Genomic DNA, 24,629 nt, shown 5'->3' on the forward strand with positions numbered 1-24,629 from the left:
TAAGTTGGAAAAGAGAGAATTGTTGATTTTCACTGGCAGCTTCTTAGGTATGATTTTCAACCCTTCTGTTGTTTGGCATCACCTGTACAGCTTTAAAAAAGATCCTGTTGCCAGGGCCCCCAACCTTGACTATTTAAATTAGAATTTAGGGTGGGGCCTGTGTTTCTGCACCTTTGAAAAGCTCTCCAGGTGATTCTACTGTTTAGCCAATCACTGTCAAGGAAAAAGAAGTAACACCAGCTGAGCACAGTGCTGGGTGCCAGGTATTGACCAGGGGAGTGAGTGAGGGAGTGTGTGTGTGTGTGTGTGTGTGAAAACGCTCTCATTTAGTTCTCACAGCTACCCTATGAGACAGGTGCTATTTTAATTCCCATTTACATATGAGAAAATCATGCTGCAGGTAAGGTGGCTTTGCCTGAAGTCACAGGATTGGAACATTGTGCACTCTCTAGTCTCCTGGTTTCAATTTGTGCCTGGGGCAGATGTTTTCAGATCCAGCCTCAGAATCTGGAGACACATTCCACAGTGCAGAGCCTTGAGTTCTGTTCACAGAGATTGAATCAATAGGTTTGGAGTGGGCCCCAGAAATCTGCTTTTAACACTCCCCACACCCCAAGTGGCTCAGAGATAAAGGGGTCTACACTGGGGAAACATGGGTCTTGGGTTGGGAATATTTTATGGAGTCAGGAGATAGTTAATCCTAGAAAGAGAGGGCCGAAGTGACTGTCGTATTTGTTTGTTTTCTTTGTGTAAGTAGCCTTTCCGTGTTACCTGGGCTAACCCAGGTCCTCCCCAAGTGCCCCATGCACTGATGTAGTTAGTCATTTGGGGTTCCAGTGTGGCAATAGGCTCATTAGCTTTTGCCTGATGGCACTGAGGGATGTCCAGGGGGGCCCAGCACAGGAAGTATGGGAGCAGAGAGACTGCTGTGAGCCAGGCAGCTTCCAGGTGAAATTAACCTGCCAGCCACAGCCTCTTATTTTTTATCTGGAGCTGCAAGGAACATGGAGATGGGGTTCTTATTTTTGCCTGAAAATGGCTTCTTGTCAAGGACAGGGAGCAGGTGGCTGTGATGTCCACTAAACTTGTGTTTTCCAGCAGAGGCCTCTAACACAGCAGTGTGCAGGCTCAGAGGCCTGGGCTGATGAGGACAGATTAGAGGAGAATGCCACCAGGAAAAGTGGGGAGCTTACATGCCATCTTGTAGGAACTGTACAAATGTCTTGTTCAGTAACTGTTTACTGGGAGAAGTGACTGTCAATGGTCGTCAGCTCTGGTGATCAAACTACACAGAGAGGTTTTGTTTGGGCTGCAAGGCATTTCTATTTAGGTACTTTTAAAGTTTTCCATAATTTATTATTGTGAAAAAGTTTAAACATACAAAAAAACTTGAAAGGATAATAAAAAGAACTCCAGGACAGCCTTCATCTAGATCAGGGTTTCTCAACCTTGATAGTGTTGACATTTGGGCTTGATAACCCTTGGTTGTGAGGGACTGTCCTGTGCATTGTAGGTGGCTTGGTAGCATCTCTGGCCTCTACCAACTGCGTGCCAGCAGCACACACCCACACCCCACTCATGATAGTGAGAAATGTCTCTTGACATTGCCCGATGCCATAGAGGGGTCAAATTCCTCCACCCCAAGTTGAGAACCACTAATCTAAACAAATTCTAATATTTTTAAAGACTTGCTTCATTGCTGTCATATTCTCTCCATATATTCTTCCTTTTTGCTTGTGTGTTCCTCCATCTCTTCTTCCCTCCCTTTCTCCTTTCCTCTTTTCTTTTCTTGGCTGAAACATTTGAAAATAAGTTGTAGACCCAATACTCAGTCCCTAAATACTTCAGCCTGGATCCACTAAGAATGAGACTATTCTTCAGCACAACACAATTCCATTATAGTACCCAAGAAAGGGAGCAAAAATTCCACACTATCATTAAATATCCAGTTGATACTGGATTGTCAATCCCAAGTTCGTGTCCTGGCACAGTTGATGAAGACACCAGATCAGAGTTGAGTAAAGCAAGCACAAAGTTTGTTAAAAGGACAGCAAAGCTCCCTATGACAGGACGGGCTTTGGAAAGCTAAGCCATAGCGTAGCTGAAGTCTAGGAGTGATGTAGGGTGCTACCTGGCTTAGGTCCAACTAGTCTACCTTGAAACTAGTGACTGGTTGGTGCCTAGTCAGCTTCTCACGGAACTCGGCCATTTGCCTGTCCCCCTCCTTATAGAACTGAGCATTCCAAGAAGATCTGGTCAGCTTGTCCTGGCCTTGGGGCCCACCACCCACATTGTGCAGCTGCATTCCCTTATTTTGGTGAGAGACTTGTTCTTTCTGTGAGAAGCCTGCTGTTTCCCATGCCCCTTTTACATGTCTGCTGCTAAAGTGCCTCTCATCTAAAATGGAGTCACCTCTGTCGTCACCTCTGTCGTTGCTCTCCTTACACAATCATGTTAAAATTTCTCAGTCAAACCTCAAATGTCTTTCAGAACACTTTTTTTCCCCTTGGTGGTGGTACTGGTGTTTGAACTCAAGACATCACATATGCTAGGTGGGTGTTCAGCCACTTGAGACACTCAGCCAGCCCAAGAACTTTTTTTTTTTTTTTCTCAAGTTACGTCGCATTTGGCTGTGAAATCTCTTTTAATCTCTACTATACGTAGTGGTAGTGTTTAAAAAACAACCTGGGATCTGTCGCCAGAATTTGAAAGCTGGGAGATTCACAGAGAAACCCAAATTTCTGATCGCTCTTGAGCATTTGCTAGGGTCTGGTGACATTGGACCTGTGTTTTTACAAGGCAGGTATTGGTTGTGGCTGAGTGGTGCCTGACTTTTTCAGGAGATTCTTCGGTTCAGCTCAGTGACCTCCACCTTCCCAAATCACTCAGTCATGTCACTTGCAGATTCTAGAGTCAGTTGAGATGGTCTGAAAGGCACAGGCACCAGTCAGACTACCTGACATTTAATCCTGGCTAAGTCATTTAATAACTGTGTGACCTTGGGAAGGTTGCTTGACCTCTCTGAGTTTCCAGTTCTTAACTGTAGTTTGAAAATTCATTGAGGAACAAGCTTGGAGAGCAATAACACAGGACTTGTCACATGATCCCTGCTTACCAACTGTTACCATCTCACCATTCTTTTTATTGGAATTTTCTCCCTCTTGTCTAATGAAGACAATAATGTCGTAGTCTGGTTCTCTGAGTCTAGCCTTTGCTCTGTGTTACTGGCCAAGTCACCTAACCTCTCTGGACTTGCATTTGAATCTGAACAGAAGGACTTGGCAGGTTCAGAATAGGATTAAACCCACAGGCAATGTGTTGTCTGGGTGATGTCGAAGAACCCTGACTGGATTTGCAATTTTGCCATAAGCTTATGTGTAAATTCTCCTTTAACTTCACACCCCTCCCCCATGAGGTAGGTTCTGTGACACACTGCCATTTCTGGAAGCACAGATTGCTTTCCAAGAGGATGCATGATACTTGGGAGTGAAGGAGTCTGACTTCAAACCCAGACCTTGTGAGGCAGGAGGCGGGGCCTTGGCTGGGAGGCAGCACTACTGTGAGTGCAAACCTGCAGGACTTCCAGTCACCTGGGATCACAGAGAAATGCCTGGCACCCTTGAACAACAGTGTGTGTATTGGGCTGGCTCAAGGAGCCTCTGGAAGATCAAGTCTGTGGTGGCTTTCTGTGTCTGCCCCTGGTAGGGCCAGTGAGGAGGTGTTGGTGAGAAATGGCCTTGAGAGCAGAAACTTGCTTTTGAAGCTCTCTGCACTTGAAGCCAATAGGGAACACAGGTCATTATTTTGCCCACCTTCAAACAGAATCAAAAATTCAAGTGGTAAAGTGCACAGTGAAGTGTCTTCTGTGTTTTTCAAACATACTTCAGAAGAGCTGTGAAGAAATGGCATCAAATGACAAATGACTCTGGTTTCCTGGCTTTTCCTTTGTCTTCCATGTTCCCTCCTATCTGCCCATCCTTGTACACACCTGTGGTTTTTCTGTGTCTTTGACCAGCTTCCCCAGCTGGAGAAACCCACATGTGCGTGCGTGACCTGTTGGCCACCGAAAGTCTGTAATTCAGTTTTCTTCCAGAATTTGTTTGCTTCTTTTTGGAGATAGAATCCTTGCATTTTGAGAATCAACTTTATGGCTGGAATCCCAGCTACATGGGAGATGGAGATAGAAGGATTGAAGTTAAACGCCAGCTCTGGCAAAAAAAAAAGTTAGCAAGACCCTATTTGAAAGAACAAGTGGGGTGTAATTGCGTGCACCTATAATCCCAACTATGCAGAAGGCGGCAGTAGGAGGATCTCTATCCAAGGCTCTATCTGAAAAAAATAACTAAAACAAAAAAGGGGTGGGGGGGCGTGGCTTAAGTCATCTTTATTGAGGCATAATTTACCCGGTAAAAATGCACAAATAAAGAGTGTGCAGTTTGGCCGGCTTTACCAGTGTCTGCACCCCTGAAACTAACTACTGTAGAATGCTAACTCGTGCCCTTGGGCCTTGTGTTCTCGAAGAGTGAATGCTGCCTGTTGTGGAAGAGGCAATGCTCAGAAATCCCACTTGTATTTACAATTAAGAATGTAGCTTGGACCTCAGAGGCCCTGGAACTTTGAAGCAAGACGCTGGGACTTGGAGCTCTGTTTGGAAAATTTGGCTCTTCTACTGGCAATGAAACACTTTCTTCTTGTTCCTCAGATAGGCCAAGTTCATTCCCACCTTGGAGCCAGAGCACTGGTTCACATTCTTTTCCATCAGACTTCAGATGGCTGGGCTGTCTGAATCATTCAGGTCTCAGGTCCAATGTCACCTTCTCCAAGAAGGCTGTCCCAGGCGCTCCACCACCCAGCCCACTGCTCAGTGCTATTTATTTATTTGTTATTGTAGTTAAAGTTAAGGTACACATTTCTTGGTTGGATAGTTTATTATCTGTTTCCTGTTGTTGCTCACAGTAAGGGATGAGGGACAATGGCTGTCTCTTTCACTCCACAGCTGTATCCTGAGTGCCTGATGCAGTGACAGTTCTGGTTTCTGACATCCTGGTTTGCATTCATTTATTCATTCTTCATTCACACACCTGGTAGATATGTATTGAACACTCACCTTGTGCCCAGTGCTGAAGTGCAAGCCACGAGAGAACAGTGAGTTTTACAGGTGGCAATTTCTGCCCTCACAGAGCCAGCAGTCAAATATGGGGTCCAGCAACACCCAAGGAAATGTACAAGTAAATTAGTTCTGAATTAAATCTCACGAAATTGCCAATGACCAATCACATTCAACCTCAAAAATGATGGTGTCAACGGAGTTGTTCTGAACTGGGTTAAGGAATATCAAGGGGATCAAAGCGTAGATTTTTCAATAAAGGCCCTGTATTACCAGGGTTCTCCAGCAAAACAGAACCAATATATTGAGAGCTTTATTGCAAGGAACTGGCAAGTCTGCAGAGCCGCTGTCTCGGGTCAAGTCCAAACACCAGCAGACAAGGTGCTATTGACCTAGGAAGAACCAACGTCCTTGTTTTGAGGCCATCGGCTGGAGGATTCTCTCTTATTTGGAAAGGGGTCAGTCTTTGGTTCGTTTAGTCCTTCAAATGATTGGCTAAAACCCACCAACATTAGGGTGGGCAATCTTCTTGACTCAGTTTACCAATTGAATGTTAATCTCATCCAAGAACACCCTCTCAGAAACACCCAGAATGTTTCATCAAGTAGTGGGCATAGCAAGCCCTGTCTGGCCTTGAACCATGATTCTTCCTATCTCCACGTAGCTGGGATTATAGGCGCCAGCCACCACCAGCACCTGGCTTCTAAGTCATTAAATTATTTGGCACATCGCTATTAAAAAAAAAATTAGCAGGCATTCCAATATATGCACATTTGTTTTACTAATACATATATGCAGGGACTCACGGGTAATTAGGAAGTACATTATTAAGCATTCAGAGAACAAGTTTAAGCCGAGCGGAAGGTGAAATATACAGTATTTTAAAATCTGTTGCTAGTTGTGATGGCTTGCTACTGTCGTTAGCTAAAATCTCAAAGGACGGTGTTCACAGAGGGTGGTGTTCCTCAGGAATTAGTAAATCCATATTTTTAAATATTCCTCATGAGAGTTTTTAAAATTTATTTTGCAGTACTGGGGTTTGAACTCAGAGTCTCACACCTGCTAGGCGGGTGCTCTACCACTTGAGCCTCTCCTCAAGCCCTCTCAGGAGAGTTTTGATTGTTTTTGGCTGGCTTTGTTTGGATCTGAATAGACCATCCCTGTTTTAACCTTGTGAGAAGGTTGTTTCTTTTCCTTTCCTTGAGACGGAGCTCATCACCACGTAGTCCTGGCTGCCCTTGAACTCACCATCCTTCCACTCTGCATGTTGCCTAGCTGGGATTACAGTAGTGATCCTCCACACCCAACTTGGTTTTTTTAACATAGGCTCTAGCTTTGGCCCAGGCTGGCCTCACACTGTGACCCTCCCATCTCTGATTCCCAAGAAACAAGAATTTCAGGTGTATGCCACTGCACCCGGCCCAGACTTTGCATGCTTCCTAAAGACCATATATTGAAGTTCTAGCATTTTCCTTCCCTTTCCAAATCATCCCATGCAGTCCCCAGCATGAACTTTGGAGAGTCCTGGTCCAGGATGTGAGGTGGCTGAGAATCCTATCTCCACTGCATATTCTGGAAATGGTGGTGACCCTGGGGAAAAGTGTCCTTGGCTTTGAGACTGGAATTTCCTGAATTTCAGCTCTCAGGAGAAGCCCAGGACATCTGTGGATAACAGCACTGACCAAGTTCACAGTAGCTGTCCTGATCCTTTGTGATCCTCTGGAAAGCTTGAATATTGTGAAGTTTTGGGGAGACCTCATGGGCAATCTATTGGAAGCTATGGATCCTTGCTCAAGAAAAATGCACAAACAAATTTTCCATTCAATTACAGAGGAATTCAGCGGTCCTTTGATGCTCAGGATGAAGAACCTGTTTAGAAGTGACAAAGGCAAGTTAGGGTTGGAAGGCCTCTGTTCTCTATTCCCCAAACTTCCCTTCCCTGATCCCCTTTGAGTTTCAGACCCCGCTTTCTGCACAGAGGTAGGAAGGAGCCCGAACTTTGATTTCAAAGACATTCAGGATTGTGACTCCTGTCAGTCCTTCCACTGATGAACTGGATTGACTTGGGCAGTTTTTTCCTCTGTAAAATGGGTTGTGATAATCCACACCTTGTAATGTTTTCCTCTTATTTGCCCGACTCCAGCTTTATTGGCCTTCTTGCTTATTTTTCAAATATCTGACCTCTTTCCTGCCTCAGGGCCTTTGTACTTTCTGTTTGTTCTGCCTGAAATGCTCTTTCCATCATTTTCATGTGTGTCAGTCAGCTTTCTGTCACTGTAACAAATACCTGATATAATTAGCTTATGAAGAGAAAAGGTTTATTTTGGCTCACAGCCGTGGTGGGATGGTCTCATTGTCTTTGGACCTGTGGCGAGACAGCACATCTTAACAGGAGCATGTGGGAGAGCAAAGCTACTCACTTCAGGGTCAGGGAAGCAAAAAGAAAGAGGAAGAGACTGGGGTTCCACAGTCCCCTTCAGGGCACCCCCAGTGATCTGAAGACCTCCTGCTAGAACCCACCTCTTAAGGTGTTTACCATATCCCAGTAGCGCCAACTTTAACACAGTGGACCTGCAATGTCCCCAAAAGCCCAATTATAGCAATAATTGGAACAATTCCTTCCAACTTCTCACTCCCATACCACCTCTTCGAGAAGTCTGATCAACCATCTCTCTCTAAAATTTATTTAAAAGCATACAATTTAGTGACTTTTATTCACAACAGTGTGGAACCATCATCACTATTTCCAGCCCATTCTGCAATTCTAATCATTTCATAATCCCTCCCCCCCCCCCAAATCTCCTGTATTTTTTACTGGCCTCTTCCCAATCCAGCTCTCCCACCCTCAGCCTCTGGCAATGATGGAGCCACTTTCTCTCTTGGCGGAATCGCCTATTCTAGACATTTGCACAAATGAAATTATACAACCCATGACTTTTTGGGTCTGGCTTCTTTTACTGGACATAATGCTTTCAGGTTTCATTCATGGTATTGCTTGTATCAGGGCTTCATTCCTTTTCATGGCTGAGTAATATTCCATTTCATATCACACATTTTGTGTATGTAGTCGTGGGTTGATGGACATTTGGATTGTTTTCACATTTTGGCCATTGTGAAAATGCAGCTGTGCCTCAGCCTCTCCTGACTGCATTGCTTTTTATTTGCTTGTTAATTTTCAGCCCTTGCTTATTTATTTAACATGTTTATTTTTTATTCTTTCCCATAGAATGTAAGCTCCAGGAGGCAGCGATCTCGTTCAGCTTGTGCAGTGCTGTGTCCCCAGGGCCTCATATCGTGCATGGACATAGTAGACAATAAACTTTTGTTGAATGAATAAATAAATGAGAGCTGTTGTTATTCTGTCTCTTAGTGGACTCCGTGTTTTCCTCTAATGCCGACCCATTGCTAAGATCTGGGTCTCTGTCACCTGCGACTTCTCACCAGTGGTGGTTCTTGGCCCGGTCAGGCATTTTCTCAAACTCGGGGCCTCTATTGCTCTAGCATAGTCTCAAACTTGAGTCTATGGGAGGTAGGGCCTGTGAAAATGCCCTGCGTGGGCCCCAGCCCTGGAGTTTCTGACCCGGGTCTGGATGGATCTGAAATTCCCATCTAGTTCCTGGGTAGTGATGACGTGCTGGTTAGCAGACCACTGTGTGAGAATTATTGCTGTGATTGGGTGGATATCAGCAGACAGCCTGGGGCTACCAAGCTTATAGCCAGTCTGTGTGGGCCTCTCCCAAACCACTCATCTCCCTTCTCTACCCTCCTTTTTGTGGACTCCAGGGGTCTGGTTAACTAGGAACATCTTGGGGGATTCTAAAGCATGGCCATACCACTCACAGGTACCTACTCTGGAAGAACTCTCCCTGGTCCAAGAAGAAGTAGTTCATTGCGGTGTTGATCCCTCAGGGAAGGGGCTGGTGACCATCTAGATATCTCTAATTATAGAAATGATTACTGCTTTGTAATGAAACACCTGGCTGTTTGTAGCTGGCATCTGTTTTGATTGGTCGGTTCCTTCACCTTGCTAGTTGTTACAGTGGAGCTGGTTGTCCCAGCAGGTAAGTGAAATATGGGGTTGCTTAGGATGGACTTGTGCCCAGGACTGTTTTAAGGGATGAAAGACATGTACCTAGCAATATGGCTAGGTTACATGTTGTGTGAACAAAGGAAAAGACAGAATAGGGTGTACAATTAAAACATTAATTACATAAATGATACTGACAATATTACACTCTTTTAAGGATATTTGTATATCTAAATGTATGATAGAGGGTAGATAAAGAGGGAAAAATGTGTTGGTAGGTCTGACCTTGGGCTGAGATATCTGTTTGATAGTTGTCTCTGCTCCACGTGCAAACACTGAGCTTTTCTAAGTTAAGACTAACTGCGAAGCTCATTGATATGTGTGGGTTGAATTGTGTTCCCATCCTCTCAAAAACACTGGTTCAAATTCCTGCACCACACTCTGGCTGTGTGACCTTCGCTTCTTTGGGTTAATTCACTTCTTTGAGCCTTTGCTCATCTGCAAAGGGACGACAATCCCCATAAGGTGTCTTGTGCCACTTTGTTTAGTTAAGATGTGATGTGGTTAGTTAGCATGGTGACTGGCTGATGGTAAGTACTCAATAAATGTGGGCTATTGTTACTAATTCTGGACCTGTGGTTATGCGTGAAGTGTTGGTATCAGTGTTGGTAGAGGCAGAGCTAAATGTGCAGTGGGGACATAGTGCATGTTCGCCTCATGCGAGCCTCTCAGCTCTGGAGGGTCGTGAAGGGGTCTGGATGAAGTCACCGCGTCACCTCTGATTGTCACCATTTGATTCGTTGCTTCTGTGTTTTTCTCTGTGCCAACCCCACCTCCAATGGTGGCTCCATGGGGTAAGCAGCCTTGTCTTTTGTTTAGGAGGCCGGTGCTTGGCCCGTAGCAGGTGCCGGCCATTGTATCGTGAATGAACGAATCTCAATTCTTTCTTCTTTCAGGGCCCTTGCAGATGTCATGAGGCCACAGGGCCACTGCAACACTGACCACATGGAGAGAGACCTTAATATCGTCGTCCATGTGCAGCACTATGAGAACGTGGATACGAGAACCCCCATAAATAACCTTCGTAAGTACGCAGCGTGGGTCACTTCTGGTCTGGCATGGTGATCACTGCCAGGTTTCCCGGTGTGTGTTTGGTTAGTTAAGAGGTTCTCTTTGCTGATGAGTGAAGTTTTATCCCCTCTGGGATTTCACTTGGTAGCTTTCTCTGTTAAATAGTGATCCACTTGGTTGGTTTCTTATGGTTGATTCTTCTGTTAAGTAGTAGACATTGGTTCATCTTAATTTCTGTATTAACTAATGGCCCTTGCTTCATTTGTCAAGGTTGGTATCTAGTTAATCAATGGGTTATGTTGTTGGCTTGTTTTAGACCACTAATCTGTTAGCCAAGAATCCATTTTGTTGGTTTATGTTGATTTCATCACGGGTTAGCCAATGGCCTGTTCACTTAGGGCTGCCTTCTGAGGTCGACCAGTTGTTACTTTTAGGTTTTATGCTGTTTTTAATGAACAGATATCTAGTTCAGAAGAATTTTTGTCTATTTAAAAAATAAAACTAGTTTCATAAAAAATTACCCACAAAATGGCTCTCTCTCTGTATGTGGCAGTTGTTGAATTGTGGTCATATGGGTTTGGGTGTGCATATGTAATTGATACACAACTCTACAGCAGAAAATGCAGGTTCATTGTTAGGCCAGAAAAAAAAATCTGACTTTGCTATGGTGTTTCGGTAGGCATTCTTCAGTGGCCGGAGCACACTTGAGGATCTTGGTTTATTCCCAAATGTTTTCCTTCTATATATACGACATACATAATGAGCTGACATACTGGCTAAGAGGAGTAGAGGAAGAATAAGATTGTTTAGTTTTTGATAATTTCATGTAACTGTGGTTAATCCTAGCAATTATATTTTCAAAAAGTAACTCCCACATTAAAGTAATGTGGGGGGCATGGTTTAGACAACAAAAGCCAGACAATTCAAAGGATGCAGTTAGGTGTGGCTGGAGGTTCCTAAAAACAGAAATGGTTTTGGGAGTGCACATTTTCGCAGTCTGGGGGTCCTTTGGTGAAGTTCGTCTACCAGTCACCTGTGTGTTTTATGTACTGAATCATAGTTTTGGACTGTTATGTTGCAAATTTTTAGGTTCAATGTGTAGAGGAGGAAGTCTGCAAGATTTGACATAGGTGATGTAAGTTCTCTGATTCTGCAGGCCAATCATTTTTGTGGATTTGGAAATTGTTGCACTGTGTTCACAAAGTCAATGTTTATGCTGAAAAATGGACCACCAAATGGAACGTTTTAGGCTTCATTGTATTAAATAATTTGACCTTATTTACATCTTACCTGGATCATAAAATGGTATAAGAAATAGTCACATTTTAGAACACAGTATATCAGCAATTGGAATTTTATAACCAAATCTCAAAAGTCCTGAAAGATATGGCAAGTAGTGACAACTATGACAAAGCAATTGCTGTGGCCAGTTCTGGTTTTGATGAAAATGACCATGTGCCCTTTCAGCCAGCACTGGGAAATAGGGTGAACCTGGATATATGTGGCTGTCAAATATCAGTGAGTGAATGTCACCATGGAGCAGAGGACCTGAAATGGTATTGGGAAGCTGGCTATAAAAGATGACTTTTAACAGGGTTTTCATTTGGCATTTCCATCTTCAGGGTGATTTTGAATCACACCTAAATGGTATAACAAACTCACTGAAGTTGTTCATTGAGTAACAAACTCACCCAAGTTTCATCATTCCACCAAGCAGAAGGGCAAGGGAACATAATGGATGCTGCTTAAATAAGAAGACTTTTGTTTATGCTGTATTGAAAAGAAATTACAGCTCAGAGATGGATGTCCAGGTACTGAGTAATTCCACACTACCTTGATTTGTTCATGATTCTTGCTTTGGGTCTATATTTATACTTCAATGATCAGTGATTTTTTACAACAAGGGAGAAAGCATCTTGCAAATCTATTGTAACCTTCCTGGTAAGCCCCAGGGGAGAATTCCAGAGAAATGTCGCACATGATAGGTTCTTACAAGAATTGTTACTGATTTTGATTTCATGTAATCCTGCCAGGTTGATACACTCATTTCCCCCCTGGCATTCTTGAGAATATCTAAATAGGAAAAATAAGCATGTGACCTTTGACAGATTTACATTAGTACATTTAATTTATATAGCTCATCAATTCAATAGTTAACAGTAATAACAGGCTTCTTTGTAATGCTGTGTTTATCTTTTTATTGATTTATAGGTGCTGTTTACATGTTATAGACAGAAAAATGTGTATGTTTTGAAGAAGGAATGATTTGGGGAGTTCACTGAGAGGACAGGCCTAGCTGATTGATATTTACAGCTATTAGGCAAAAACTCACCAGAGCCAATTTTGACTGAGAGAGAAGGAGGGGAGGAACCAGTCTGGCAGATGGAAAGTTAAAGCAGCCCTTCACCTCAGAATTAAAATGCACTCACTGAGTACAAACCTGCTTTGTGGGCATCATGGGAGCCACAAGGACTTACCATAACAAAAATGGAAAGAAAGAGGCCATGTTTGTGGTACAGCAAGAAAGGCGTGTCATGCTGCTTTTAGGTCATTCTTTACTGAACACCCAGTTGTCAGACTTGAAGGGGATTCAGTGGTGTCAGTCAGGCATTTTCACTTTTAGTCAAAGACCCACTCAACATTGCTCCCAAGGACTACTAATCTCCACCTCTGTCTCTCTCCTCCTCTTAATATTAATGGTAGGTTACTTTCTGATCTCTCCTTTACGTTTGGATCAAATGCTAAGAGAACTAATCTCCAGTGTAGAAATTCCAGGTGTTTAGGAGGTGAAGTTGGTGAGAGGGGACTTGGGTAAAGGCAAACAAGTAGGAGAAAGATTCAAAAGGGGGGGAGTTTTGGTCAACCTTGTTAGAAAACTCCCTGGGGTTAATTTTTCCTGTGACACACAGGGCATGCCTTTTTATCTAGAAGTGGATTTTTCTTCAGCTCATACAGTTCATGTTCTTTCCAGGCATTCCATGACATTGCCTAAAAACATTTAGTCTGATAATCAAAATGGCTTCAACCTCTTTGATTAACAGGGCACAGATTCCAAGGGGATGGTGGGTTTCTGCCAAGTCTTTGGCTTCTACGTAATTATAGTTTTCTTTTGGAGGCACATTTTGTCCTTAAGTCCTATGAACAAAACTCTGCTCCCACCCCAACTCCCTGTCTGCCCATGTCACCCTAACCCCTGCTGCAAGTGGAGGGTGAAGGTAGGCCCTACCCAGTGTTCTGGGAGACGTGGCAAGGGGTCATCTGGATCTGCCCGTCCCAACTCGGCTGTGTTAACGACACGTTTTATGAAATGAAACTTTTGTTTGTTTGGAAATATTCTTTTATTTACAGAAAAGTGGCAAAGATTGCTCACAGAGTTCCCCACTCGCTTTCCCCTCATGCAAACATCTTACATCAACCACTGTGGTACACTTATCAAAATGAAGGAATCAGCATTAGCATATTCCTTTGGCTACACTGCAGACATCTTTTGACTTTTACTACTTTCTTCATGGGTGTCCTTTTCCATTCCAGGATTCTGTCTGGGATTCCATGTTGTCTGTAGCACAGCACTCTTCTATGGTAGAATTTGGGCTGTGTGATATTGTATAATGATGTAGTAAAGACTAATCACCAATGACTTTATCATCATGGTCTGTAAAAACATCCACATAAAAATATTCACCTGGTCAGTGTTGGAAGGGGACCAGCCACTGACTGAGTCCTGAAATTTATTCACGGGACAAGAAGATTTTATGCAACATGAGCATCTGCTGCTTTGGCTATACTATTTATTTTACACCGTAGTCTAAACTAGTGAGTTCTCACCCCAAACTGAGGACAAATGATGACTTGATGTTTTGGGACACAGACTCATTATCAAGAGCAGGTTTCTCATCACTCTGAGCGAGGTTAGCCAGACTCAGAAGACCAAAAATCGTATGTTCTCCCTCATATGCAGTCTTTAGATCTAGGGCAAATACAGCAATGTTGTATGACTTGGGTTACATGACAAGGAGGGAGCACATAGGGGAGGTATGGGGATAGGTAGAAAACCAAAAACATGAAAGCATTTGATGTCCCCACTCCAGAGGAATTAATACAGAAACCTTAAAGTAACAGAGGTCAACATGAGAAGGGGATCAGGAGCCAGTGTAAAAATCAGTTAGAGATGAATCAACCTGGGTTGTAGCAAGAAAGCAATGCTAGCAATCTTTCTGCATAGCTATCCTTATCTCAACTAGCAAAAGCGCTTTGTCTTTCTTATTATTGCTTATTTCTACTCTTCAACAGAACTGGAGAAAAGTGCAGAACAGGTTCTGCCTGGAAGGGATGGGGAGGGAGGGAGAGGGTGGCAGTGGGGGCAGGAGGGAGAAATGATATGCACAAACAATATATGCACATGTGAGTAAATGAATAAAAAAACAAAAAACAAGAGCAGGTTCCTCCATTCCAGCCCCACCTTCCTACCATGAATCAAAAAGCAGACCTGTGGTTTAGTTTCTGAAGAGGTTACAGAGCTCAACTCTAGGTTGACTCATTTGTCCCTGTTCACCAAGGTGCCTGGGATGTACTGTACTTGACTTTTGGAAATATTGGCATGGATGTTCCCAAGTATTTTTAAAAGTTGGGAGGAATTTCATATCCAGGGCAGGCATAAAAATAAGTATAGATATTGGAGTATATAAGAATAAATGATCAGGAGGCTGAGGTTGGGAGGATTGTAGTTCTAGACCAGCCAGGGTCCAAAAAAAAAAAAAGTTCACAAGATCTCATCTCAAAGGAAAAAAGCTAGGTGTGATGGCATGCACCTGCCATCCCAGGTGCTATGGAAATTATAAAATGGTAGGATCATGGTATAGAATGTCCTTGGCAAAAAAGTGAGACCCTATCTTCAACATAACCAGAGCAAAAAAAGGACTGGAGATGTGGCTCAAGCAGCAGAGGTCCTGCTTAGCAAGTACAAGATCCAATTTCAAAAATAAAAAAATGTACCACCAAAAAAAAAAAAAAGAATAAATGAAGTGTAAGATAGGATAATATTAACAGTGACTTCTACAGAGAGCATTGTAACCCCAACACGTTGAATTCTTCACATGTAAGGAAGGGGAAAGAGGCTCAGAGAGGTTTAGTGACCTGACTAAGGTTTACAGAGCTATGATTTGGTGGAACTGGGATTTAAACCAAGCTGTCAGGCCTCGTGGTCTGTGATTTTGATCTCAATGCTGTCTATATCATGTCTACTTGTGCTGTAGTGTTTGTCTCTTCCTCTGGGAGTAGATGCTGTGGAAGGATGTGCTAAGTAATCTGAAGTGTCCAGTGACACCCCAGGAAACAGAGCTCTTTCCAAAATGTGCATCCAACTTACCATCTTCTGATGGGTCCTTCCTGCAGGACTGACATTGATCGAAGACTTTCTGTGTGCCAGGCTAAGTGCTCCAAATCTGTTAGGTCATTTAGTACTGGAAGTAGCCCACCAATAGTCAGACTCATTTCTGCCTCTGGGCCTTTGCACTTGCTGTGCGTCTCGCCCACAGCACACTGTTCCCAGGACTCTGTGTCTGAACTCTTACTCCAATTGCTGCCTCCTTAGAGAGGTCTTCCTTGCCTATCTCTGGTCCCCAAGTCATCCACTGTTCCCCACTTCCCCAGGGTTGTCTTGACCACATTTTGTTCTCTTTGAGATTGTCTTATTCATCATTTTATCTATGCCTCTTCCACGACAATGTAAGGTCCATAGGAGAAGATGCTTTGCACTGTCACAGCTGTCTTGCCACACCAGGAACTGGGCTGGCTCATGGCAACAACCCAGTAAATGTTTGTGCAAGGAGTGAGAAATCATACAGAAGAGGTATCATGGTTCTTATCTTATGGATGGGAAAACTGAGATTGATAAAAATTAAAGAGCTCATCTAACTTGATGGCTGGCTGAGATGTGTTTTAAAAACACTCCAGAAAAATATGAAACTGTGGGAGATGGTGGATGAAACATTTCAAAATTGGGAATATATTGGAAGTATTGTGGCTGGTGACCAAATACATGGGGAGTTCATTATTCTTTTATTCGTATTATTATACGTATTTTAAAATACATATAAAATAAAGTCGAAATTAGAGAAGTTATCCATGATATCATAGTTAATCAGCAGAGCGAGGATTCAAACTCAGGCCTGTCCGAGTCCGTAGCTCAGCCTTTACTGTGTCCATGGGGTTGTGTGATGGTAAATATTAGGTATCGGGAGAAGTCAGGATCAGGTGCTCCTCAGGGACTTCTGCAGGTAGAGAGGATGGAGCACCACCATCTCGGTCACTGTATCTTTCAGTTCAAGTTATTCCTGTATCTCTAGTGCTTGGAAAATACACAGTGTTTCCTAGCGTGGTGGCCCACATCTGTAGTCCCAGCACTCAAGAGGCTGAAGCAGGAGGATGGTGAGTTTGAGGCCAGCCTGTGCTACATAGTGAGACCCTGTCTCAAAAACACAATTAAATAAATAAATAGTGTTTATAGACTTTGCCAAATGATAAGAATTCCAGTGTGTGTGTGGGAGAATCCCAGTGGAGCTGGATGCTGGTACCTTACACCTGTAATCCTAGTCCCAGCACTCAGGAGGCAGAGATCAGGAGGATTGCAGTTCGAAGCCAGCCTGGGCAAATAGTTTGTGAGACCCTAGCTCGAAAAAACCCATCACAAAAAAATGGGCTGGTGTAGTGGCTCAAGGTTAACCCCTGAGTTCAAACCCCAGTACTGAAGAAAAAAAGAAAAAGAATCCCAGTGGAACCCATTATCCAGATGCTTGAGATTTTGAGTTTTGTGGGAACTTGGGTAATTTCAGCTCAGGTGAGTGTTTAACCCTGTTTTAGACTGAACCAAAAGTGTGAAGACCTTCATGTGGTGCCTGGTGACATGAGTGCGGTTGTTGCTATTGTTACTTGTGACAGGAGTGTGTTTTGGTACTACGGGTGGCTGTTCACTACAGAGCAATGAACAGGTGAGGCTGAATTGATTGTGTGGTTGTTTTCACAGTTAAAATGTTTTCACTGTGCACCAGTTGGTAACACAATTTGGATGTGCGTGTGTGTGTGTTTTTGTTCCTACTGTTTGATGCAAATGAGAACTGAAGAAATTGTCAATTTCTTCGCAAGGAATTGGCTCAGAAGGAGCAGCTGGTCTCTTTCTTAGCCATTTGTTCCTGTCTTATGTCTGTCTTCTATTCCCATCTAAAACATACAAGCTTTTGTTCTGGTAGGAGTATTGATTTTAATATTTTATTTATACTGGCAGACCAGGCCAGTAGGAATATTTATGGCTCCAAATATGTGTTATGATCCACTCAGAAAATGAGATTGCATGTATGCTTGTGTGTGTGAAAGCCAGAGAAAGGAAGCACTTAAAGGAAAAAAATCACCTTCTGTAAGTCATCTCTTGGATTCTTTTCAAAAATCGCTACTAATGCCAGCCACATGGTAATGACTAATTAGATTTGCATTGCTTTTCCAACCAGCTGTAGGACTATTTGTAAAGAAATAGTCAAGCGCTCAACACAGTGTCTGGTTTAGTTTAAAGGATGCCATACTGGGGAAAGCCTGTCCTTATACATATTTCTTTTGGAAAAGTAGTTCTGCCATCATATATGGATTAAGTGATGTGACACACTTACTGCGAGATTGGTAGTGTGGATAAAAGTTGTAATAAATAAAATAATAACATTTATTCTGTACCTATTCCCTACATGTATTTTACATTCTTTAACAACTCCATGAAACAACTGAAGTGGAAACTGCATCCCAGAACTTGGGAGACTAAAGCAGGAGAGTTGTGGGTTTGAGGCCAGCCCCGGTGCACATAGTGTCTCAAAACAAAGAAAAAAAGTGATGTGTATTGCCCTGGCATATTATAGATGAAGAAGCTGGCTCAGAGAGTGTAAGTAACCTGCCCAAGGTCATGGAGGTATTTGATAGGGAGTTCAGACCCTGGCCATGACCTCATGTCTAGCTGGCTTTCAGTCTTGTAGTGTGTTCATGACCTTTCTTGTGCCTGTCCTAGGGATCCACTTTGGGAGAGGCACCAGGCTCTGTTTCCTTTTCCTTATTGATTCCCACTCAGAAATGCTGTTTTAGATTACACTCATCTTTGAAAATAGACCAACTGAAACAAAATCGCCATTCCTATTCTAGAGGATTTTAGCCAATCGTGTGCTTTCCTGTAATGGATACTTCCATTCAATTAACATTCAACTGACATTTATTAAAATCTTGCTGTCTGTCATTGTGTGAGAACTTGGAGGTGTAAGGACGGATGAGACAGTAGGACATCCATCACTGTATCGGAGCTTGCAGAACAGGTAATTGCCAAATGGTGTGACAGGAAGAAAAGCCCTGAGAGCAAGCAGGAGGTCACCCCAAAACATCAGGGCTGGAGAGGAGAGCAGAAAGATCAAGACAGCTTTTCCTCAGGAACTGATAGTTTGTTCTATGAGAAAAACATTCCCTAACAACTTTCTAGGAAACAGAGGGAAGAAAAGTAGAGTTTCATTTTGCTCTCCTTTGATCAAACAACTAACTGTCAGAGAAGAGATATTTTTCCCCCTGATCTGAAGAGTTTTACACAAATTATATCAAGGAAGAGGAGGATTTTATTTGGTTAGGATCACACTGATTTTTGTAGGAAAATAAGAAGACCAAGTCTAACATAGAATAACCAGAATTTCAGGACCAGTTTTCAGGTTCTTTTCAGAGCATCCTTCCATTCAGCTTGCCATTCTCCTCTTGAATTGATTAGTGTTGAATTTTGTTCTTTTAATATTCACAGACAACATAAAATTAAATAATATAGATAACGCCATAGTATGTATATTAAAATGATTTATAGTAAGGTTTTAGGAAACTGCTTTAAAAAAATCCCAATAAGCGTTCTCAATAAAGTTAATTACAAGTTGAAAAGGAAATCTCATTACATTAGTCTTAGAATGCAGTTAATGAAACTAAGTGTAATCATAATCTGAATATTTCATTAAATGGAGACTTAAACTCATTAATTTAGGTATTAGGCTTGCTGTTGTGTGCTCACTGTAAGGCTGGGAATCTCAAAGCAGAGCCCTTAAACCCAGCCCTTCCTCCCACAAAGGAACATGGCAGCCCCACGTGGATCTGTCCACGGTGCTGAACTCTCTGTGGCTGGAGTTCATCCAGCTCCAACACAGCCAGAAGACCACCTCACAGGATTTTGGAGCTGGAGGGAACTTGAGGCTTTAGTTCCTTTCCTTTTGTGTGCTGCATTTCTGGCTTCAAAGATGATTACAGATAACAAATAGAACCGTGGATCATCATAATGTACTAACTTCAATTTTGCCAGAAAAGGAAATGAAGTAACAAATAACTACTAAATACTATCCTTGTCAATACCCCAAAGATGTGGGCATTTTAACACCAAATACTTAGGTAATAAGTAGTTCTCAAAATAAAAGATAATGCTTAAATCAATTGAAGTTAATATCATGAAAAACTTATTTTCATGAGTTCACTGTTCTTACTCTCTCTGTCAGTGTCTCATCTCTCTCTTATCTGTCTCCTCTCTCACTTCTCTCCCTCTCTTAGCTCTCTCTCCATCACCCTTTTTTCCTCCCCACCTTCCTGTCTCATCTCTCTCCTCCCTCTCTCTTATCTCCTTTATCTCTCATCTCTCACCTCTTTCTCTTGCCCCAATTTGTTTATTGAAAACTTGAATGTGAATTTGCAGTTTTGGCTGTTTTTCTCACTAAATGAATATTTATTTAGTATTTACTAAATTCTAGGCACTGGAACGTGGTGTTAGGGACACAGAAATTAACAACATGTATGTTTATTTGTGTGTGTATGTGTGTATGATTCCACAGAGCTTATACATAGTCCATTCTCACTTTTCCTTTTTGTTTTTGGCGGCATTGGGATTTGAACTCAGGCCTCATGCTTGCAAGGCAAGTGCTCTTACCACTTGAGTCACTCCTCCAGCTTGGTAGTCCATTCTCTATGTTTTACAAATAACAAAATGACGATCTAGGAAAATGTATGGATTTTCTTAAAGTTGTACAATAATGAAATTTGTCTGGTTAATGCTGTTTTGGAAATAATTATTGAATATTTAGGAAGTAACTACTGATCACAAATACATGTTTACTTGGTATTTCTCCAAAATAGACTTTAGGGTCTGAAAGAAAGAAGTAGATTTCATAGGTATTGGTACAGTACCTCACCTGTCATCCAGAGGAAGCCCTTTGAAATTCTCAGATATTCTTGAAATTTTAATAAAATATTGACTTGCCAAAAGCCGGTGAATTGGAAGTGCTGTAAGGGTAGTGTGGGGGTATTTGCTTTCTTTTATTGAGTGGTAACTGGGAATGTGGTAAGTGCTTCATTCTTTACAGTATTATTTTAACAAATTAATGCATATACTCAAAGTCAAAGAAGGTCACCAAACAATTCTTTGATAATAGCTGACAAAGAAGTTGCATAAGCATATTTAAAAATTGTTTTCCTTATGAACATTTTTGTCCTGCTCATCAGCTTAGAGGTGGATGGGTTCAGAATCTGTCCTGTTATTTTTAAAGTGCTAGAATTGCTTCCAGCACAAGGGCTATATATTTGCTATTCCCTATGCTCGAACACACTTCCCCCAGATCCTAGCAGTTCTGGGTCCTTGTCCTGGTTTAGGTCCTGCTTAAACTACTAGCTCTTTGAGAAGCCTTCCTTGTATAAAGTAGTCTACACTGCCCCTAGAATCCCAGCGCTATTAGCTCTAGTAGTTCAGCGTTTTTGCCTTTATCACAGCTCACATCACTACCTGAAATGATCTCATTTATTTAGTTTTTAATCTTTCCCATCAATATGTCAGAGAGCACAGATCGCACATGACTTGCTTCCTCCTGAATCCTTAGTGCCTGGTACTGTGCCCAGCGCACAGTAGGTACATTATAAAAGTTTGCTGGATGAATGGATATTGCCAAAATACAGTAGTGGGTGCATTTTCCTCAAGCAGTTGCTATTATCTTCCATTGTCAGTTCATTGGGTTTTATTTCCTGTGAACCAAGCCTTCAGTGTTGGAGCAGAGTTTGGCAGGTGCTAGTGATGTACCTAGAGAAGTTGCACACGCGTAAAAGCCCACGCATTCCTATCCCAGCATCACCTGGCATTTCTGGCATGTTGCACAAAGGCAGCGTTTTCAAAGCGCAGTCCATGGATGCAGCACCATTGATTTTTGTCAGTAGCATTTTCCTCCATTTCATTTGTGTTAGCCTCTCTGTATCAGCGCCTACCTCATCAAGTTCCAAATCCGTGCCAACTCTCAATGATATTCACATGAAAGCAAACTCAGAAGGGAACTGGGCGTGTTTAGTATTTATGAAATGACTGTGTTGTATTGATATGGATAATGAAAACACCCTTAACACTGGAGAGGCAAAGCAACATATATAATCCCTGCTTAGGATCACAATATTGATTTTAGTATGTCACCAAGCAGACTATTAAACCTCCAACAGCGGTGTTTTACATTTAACTATTATATTTAAAAGGCAGGCTTAAAACTCAGAGGGTGGAGGTGTGGATATGGAGAAGGAAAAGACAACAGACCCACAGGTCAATTTCATATCCTTTAATAGGGCAACAATCCAACGGCAGGCCCCAGACTCTGCCTTATCTGTGGTTAAAATCAAGTACTTACCTACCCTTTGACACTGAATCCCTAGATTGGGATTCCTAGGTGGATCATGTAATCCTCACCTCGGAGCCAGGTCAGGTCCAGCTAAGAAAATCACTTAAGAAGCAGAGAGTCAGTCTTTGGGGTTTTGGTTGGAGTGCTCTGAGCATCCCCCTCCTCCCTGGATACTGTTTAGTAAAAGTGTGGGAGGAAACAGAGGGGATGCCAAGAGGAATTCTCGCTTACCTGTCCCTGGGTTTTGATCTTTACGCCCTATTGCAGTTGCTCATTTTATGAAGCAACTGCTGTAAGTGAAATGAGGTATGGGGCATACTCACAGTGAAAGTACTAACACTGACAGCTAGCCCTCGGCAGAGCTGCTGTACGCCAGCTGTGTCAGATGCATCTCATTTAACTCTTCACAACTCTGCCGAGTAGGTAGGGTGATCTGCATCGGTTTTGATTTTAGGGTTCATTGATAGTACAGGGTTCATATAAAGTTCCATGTATGCACAGAGTACGTATTGAGCCAGTTCACCCCCTCTGTTAGATTCTCTTAACCCTGTCCTTCTTCCTTGCCCTGTAAAACAGTATTTTGTGGGTTTCCTTATGCTGTCTCCATAACCCTCCTGGTATCCTCGCCTTTTCCCTTCCCTCTCCCTTTGACCTCCCCTCCACAGTGTCCCTTTTATGCTCTAGTCCCATTAATATTGTTATTTTTTATCATTTTAGACTAGAGTCCACATATGAGCAAAAACCTGCAATATGTGGCCTTTTGAACTTGGCTTATTTCACTCGATGTGGTGATCTTCTGTTCCACCCATTTTCCTGCAAATGATGTAATTTCATTCTTTATGGCTGAGTAATACTCCATTGAGTATAGTTTTAAAATATATTTTCTTTATCCATTCATTGGTTGTTGGCACCAAGGCTGATTCCTACACTTTTAAAGAGTAAACACACAAGCTTTCAATTTAATGCATGTCAGGGCCGGGATTCAGGTAGAGTTTGATCCGAACTCTAAAGCCTGGGCTCTGTCTTCCACGAAACGGGTTTCATCGTGGGTGCCATCACTGATAACTGGTCATGGCTGACAGCAGTGCAGGGTGAGAAAGGATTGTGAGGCCACAGCCAAGCTCAGGGGTGTTGAGTTCTGTGATTGATTTAACCATGTCTGCAGCAACAGCAGGATAGGAGAATAGAGTTGGCATGCCACGTGTTCTTCAGTTTCTATCACAAATATAATAGATGACCCTTAAAGGACCTACGCTTTTGTAAATTCTCCCTGTGATATAAAATGTGGGAATATAAACCAGACTGATGGATGGGGAAGGCCTCAAGTGTGTAGTGCCTAACATATGGCGTTTGGATATATAGTAGGTGGTTAGCATATCTTTGTTTAATGAGTGAGTGAAAATATGAACACTTTGGTGCATGTGGTAACTTTTTATTCTTCTAGATTCTCTAAGCGATTTCCCTGCATCAAGTCTAAAATGACTTATCAGAACGGAATTCCTTCAGATTCTTGTGGGAATGCCAATCCAGAACGACATGTAACATTGTGTCCTGTTCTTTTACTTTAAAATCAAAGTTGATATCACGAAGGGACACAAGAAGAATGCTTTCGTGTTCTCGCAAATATGCTATCAAGAAGGGGGAATTCCATGTTGTTCCGTGTCCTACCTCTACAGAACACTTCTCTATGACGTCGATCCAAGTCTTTCCATTGCATGATCTGGATAGGCTCAGTGCCCACGTGTCAAACAACAAGCCTGCATTTCAGCAGGGGGAACACCGTTCAGGTAGCTAAGACAGAGACAGAACCTGTGATGAACATCACAAGGAAAGACGTAAAGGGGTGGGACAAAGGATCACAAGGCTCATGACATTGAGGAAGTGACACTTCAGGTGAGACCCAAGGATGAATAAGAAGGAACCACTCAGGTGAAGAGTGGGAGGAGAGGTAATGCTAGGCAGGGAAACAGAATATGCAAAGGTCCTGGGGCAGGTTGGTACTTCATCATGCCTGTGGAAATAAAGCAAGGCCAGTGGGGCTGGAGTCTGGTGAGGGAGGGAAAGAAGAAATGCTATTCAGAAACTGAGAACAAAGTGAGGTACTCATTAGAGACTGTCATATAATTTTTTACATGCTAGGTACTGTGTTAGACACTTTCCATAAGTCTCAGTGCTTGATTTGGCCATGTGATACTGCTTTCTAATCAGTGTTACACTGAGCACTTGCCCTTTAAATGTTGTGCAGAATTAGAGTTCCTTAGACAAATAAAGACTCTCAGAATAAATGCAATAAACCCATTTATAAGTGTGTTTATTTCAGTGTTTTCAAAACTGATATATCTATTAAACATCCTGTTGTATAATAGGTATTGATGTACAGGGAAAATAATATTCTAGACAGAAGACTTTGAAGAATGATACTGGATTACTGTTTGCCTGGCACTACTTAATCACCTTCTGTGGTGATAAACTCATTATGTCCTAAGGCAATTCATCCTGTCTCCAGGCAGACTTGAACTTGCTGTATGTGCTCCCCACTGTTATCAGCCAAGCTCGTAGGACAGCCTGCCAACGAAAGTGGAAGTCAAAGCCACTAATAATCTCCTTTCCCGTCCTGTCTGTGCTCTAGTCTCTCATCCTTCAAGGCTCAAAGCAAATAGTCCCTACCAGGCAGAATGCTTTGGTTACAAATAGGTACCCATTCTGTCAGATGTAAGCAAAGAGGGAACTCTGAAGAATG

At 42.5% G+C, this 24,629-nt stretch overlaps 1 protein-coding gene across 8 annotated transcripts in view; it reads left to right on the top strand.

Annotated features, from left to right (window-relative positions):
- Positions 1-24,629, top strand: part of Shisa9 (shisa family member 9) — a 474,421-nt gene that overhangs the window by 3,055 nt on the left and 446,737 nt on the right. For 7 of the 8 annotated variants that reach the window (XM_074058979.1, XM_074058981.1, XM_074058980.1 and 4 more), the window contains exon 2: positions 10,091-10,218. In XM_074058979.1, coding sequence (XP_073915080.1) covers positions 10,091-10,218 — 128 coding nt within the window. Of the gene's footprint in view, positions 1-6,938; positions 6,996-8,333; positions 8,473-10,090; positions 10,219-24,629 lie in introns of those variants that run through there. The other variant, XM_074058982.1, reaches the window with a different exon arrangement.

The sequence above is a fragment of the Castor canadensis genome, chromosome 17 (genome assembly GCF_047511655.1).
Source record: "Castor canadensis chromosome 17, mCasCan1.hap1v2, whole genome shotgun sequence".
In the NCBI taxonomy this organism is placed as follows: domain Eukaryota; kingdom Metazoa; phylum Chordata; class Mammalia; order Rodentia; family Castoridae; genus Castor; species Castor canadensis.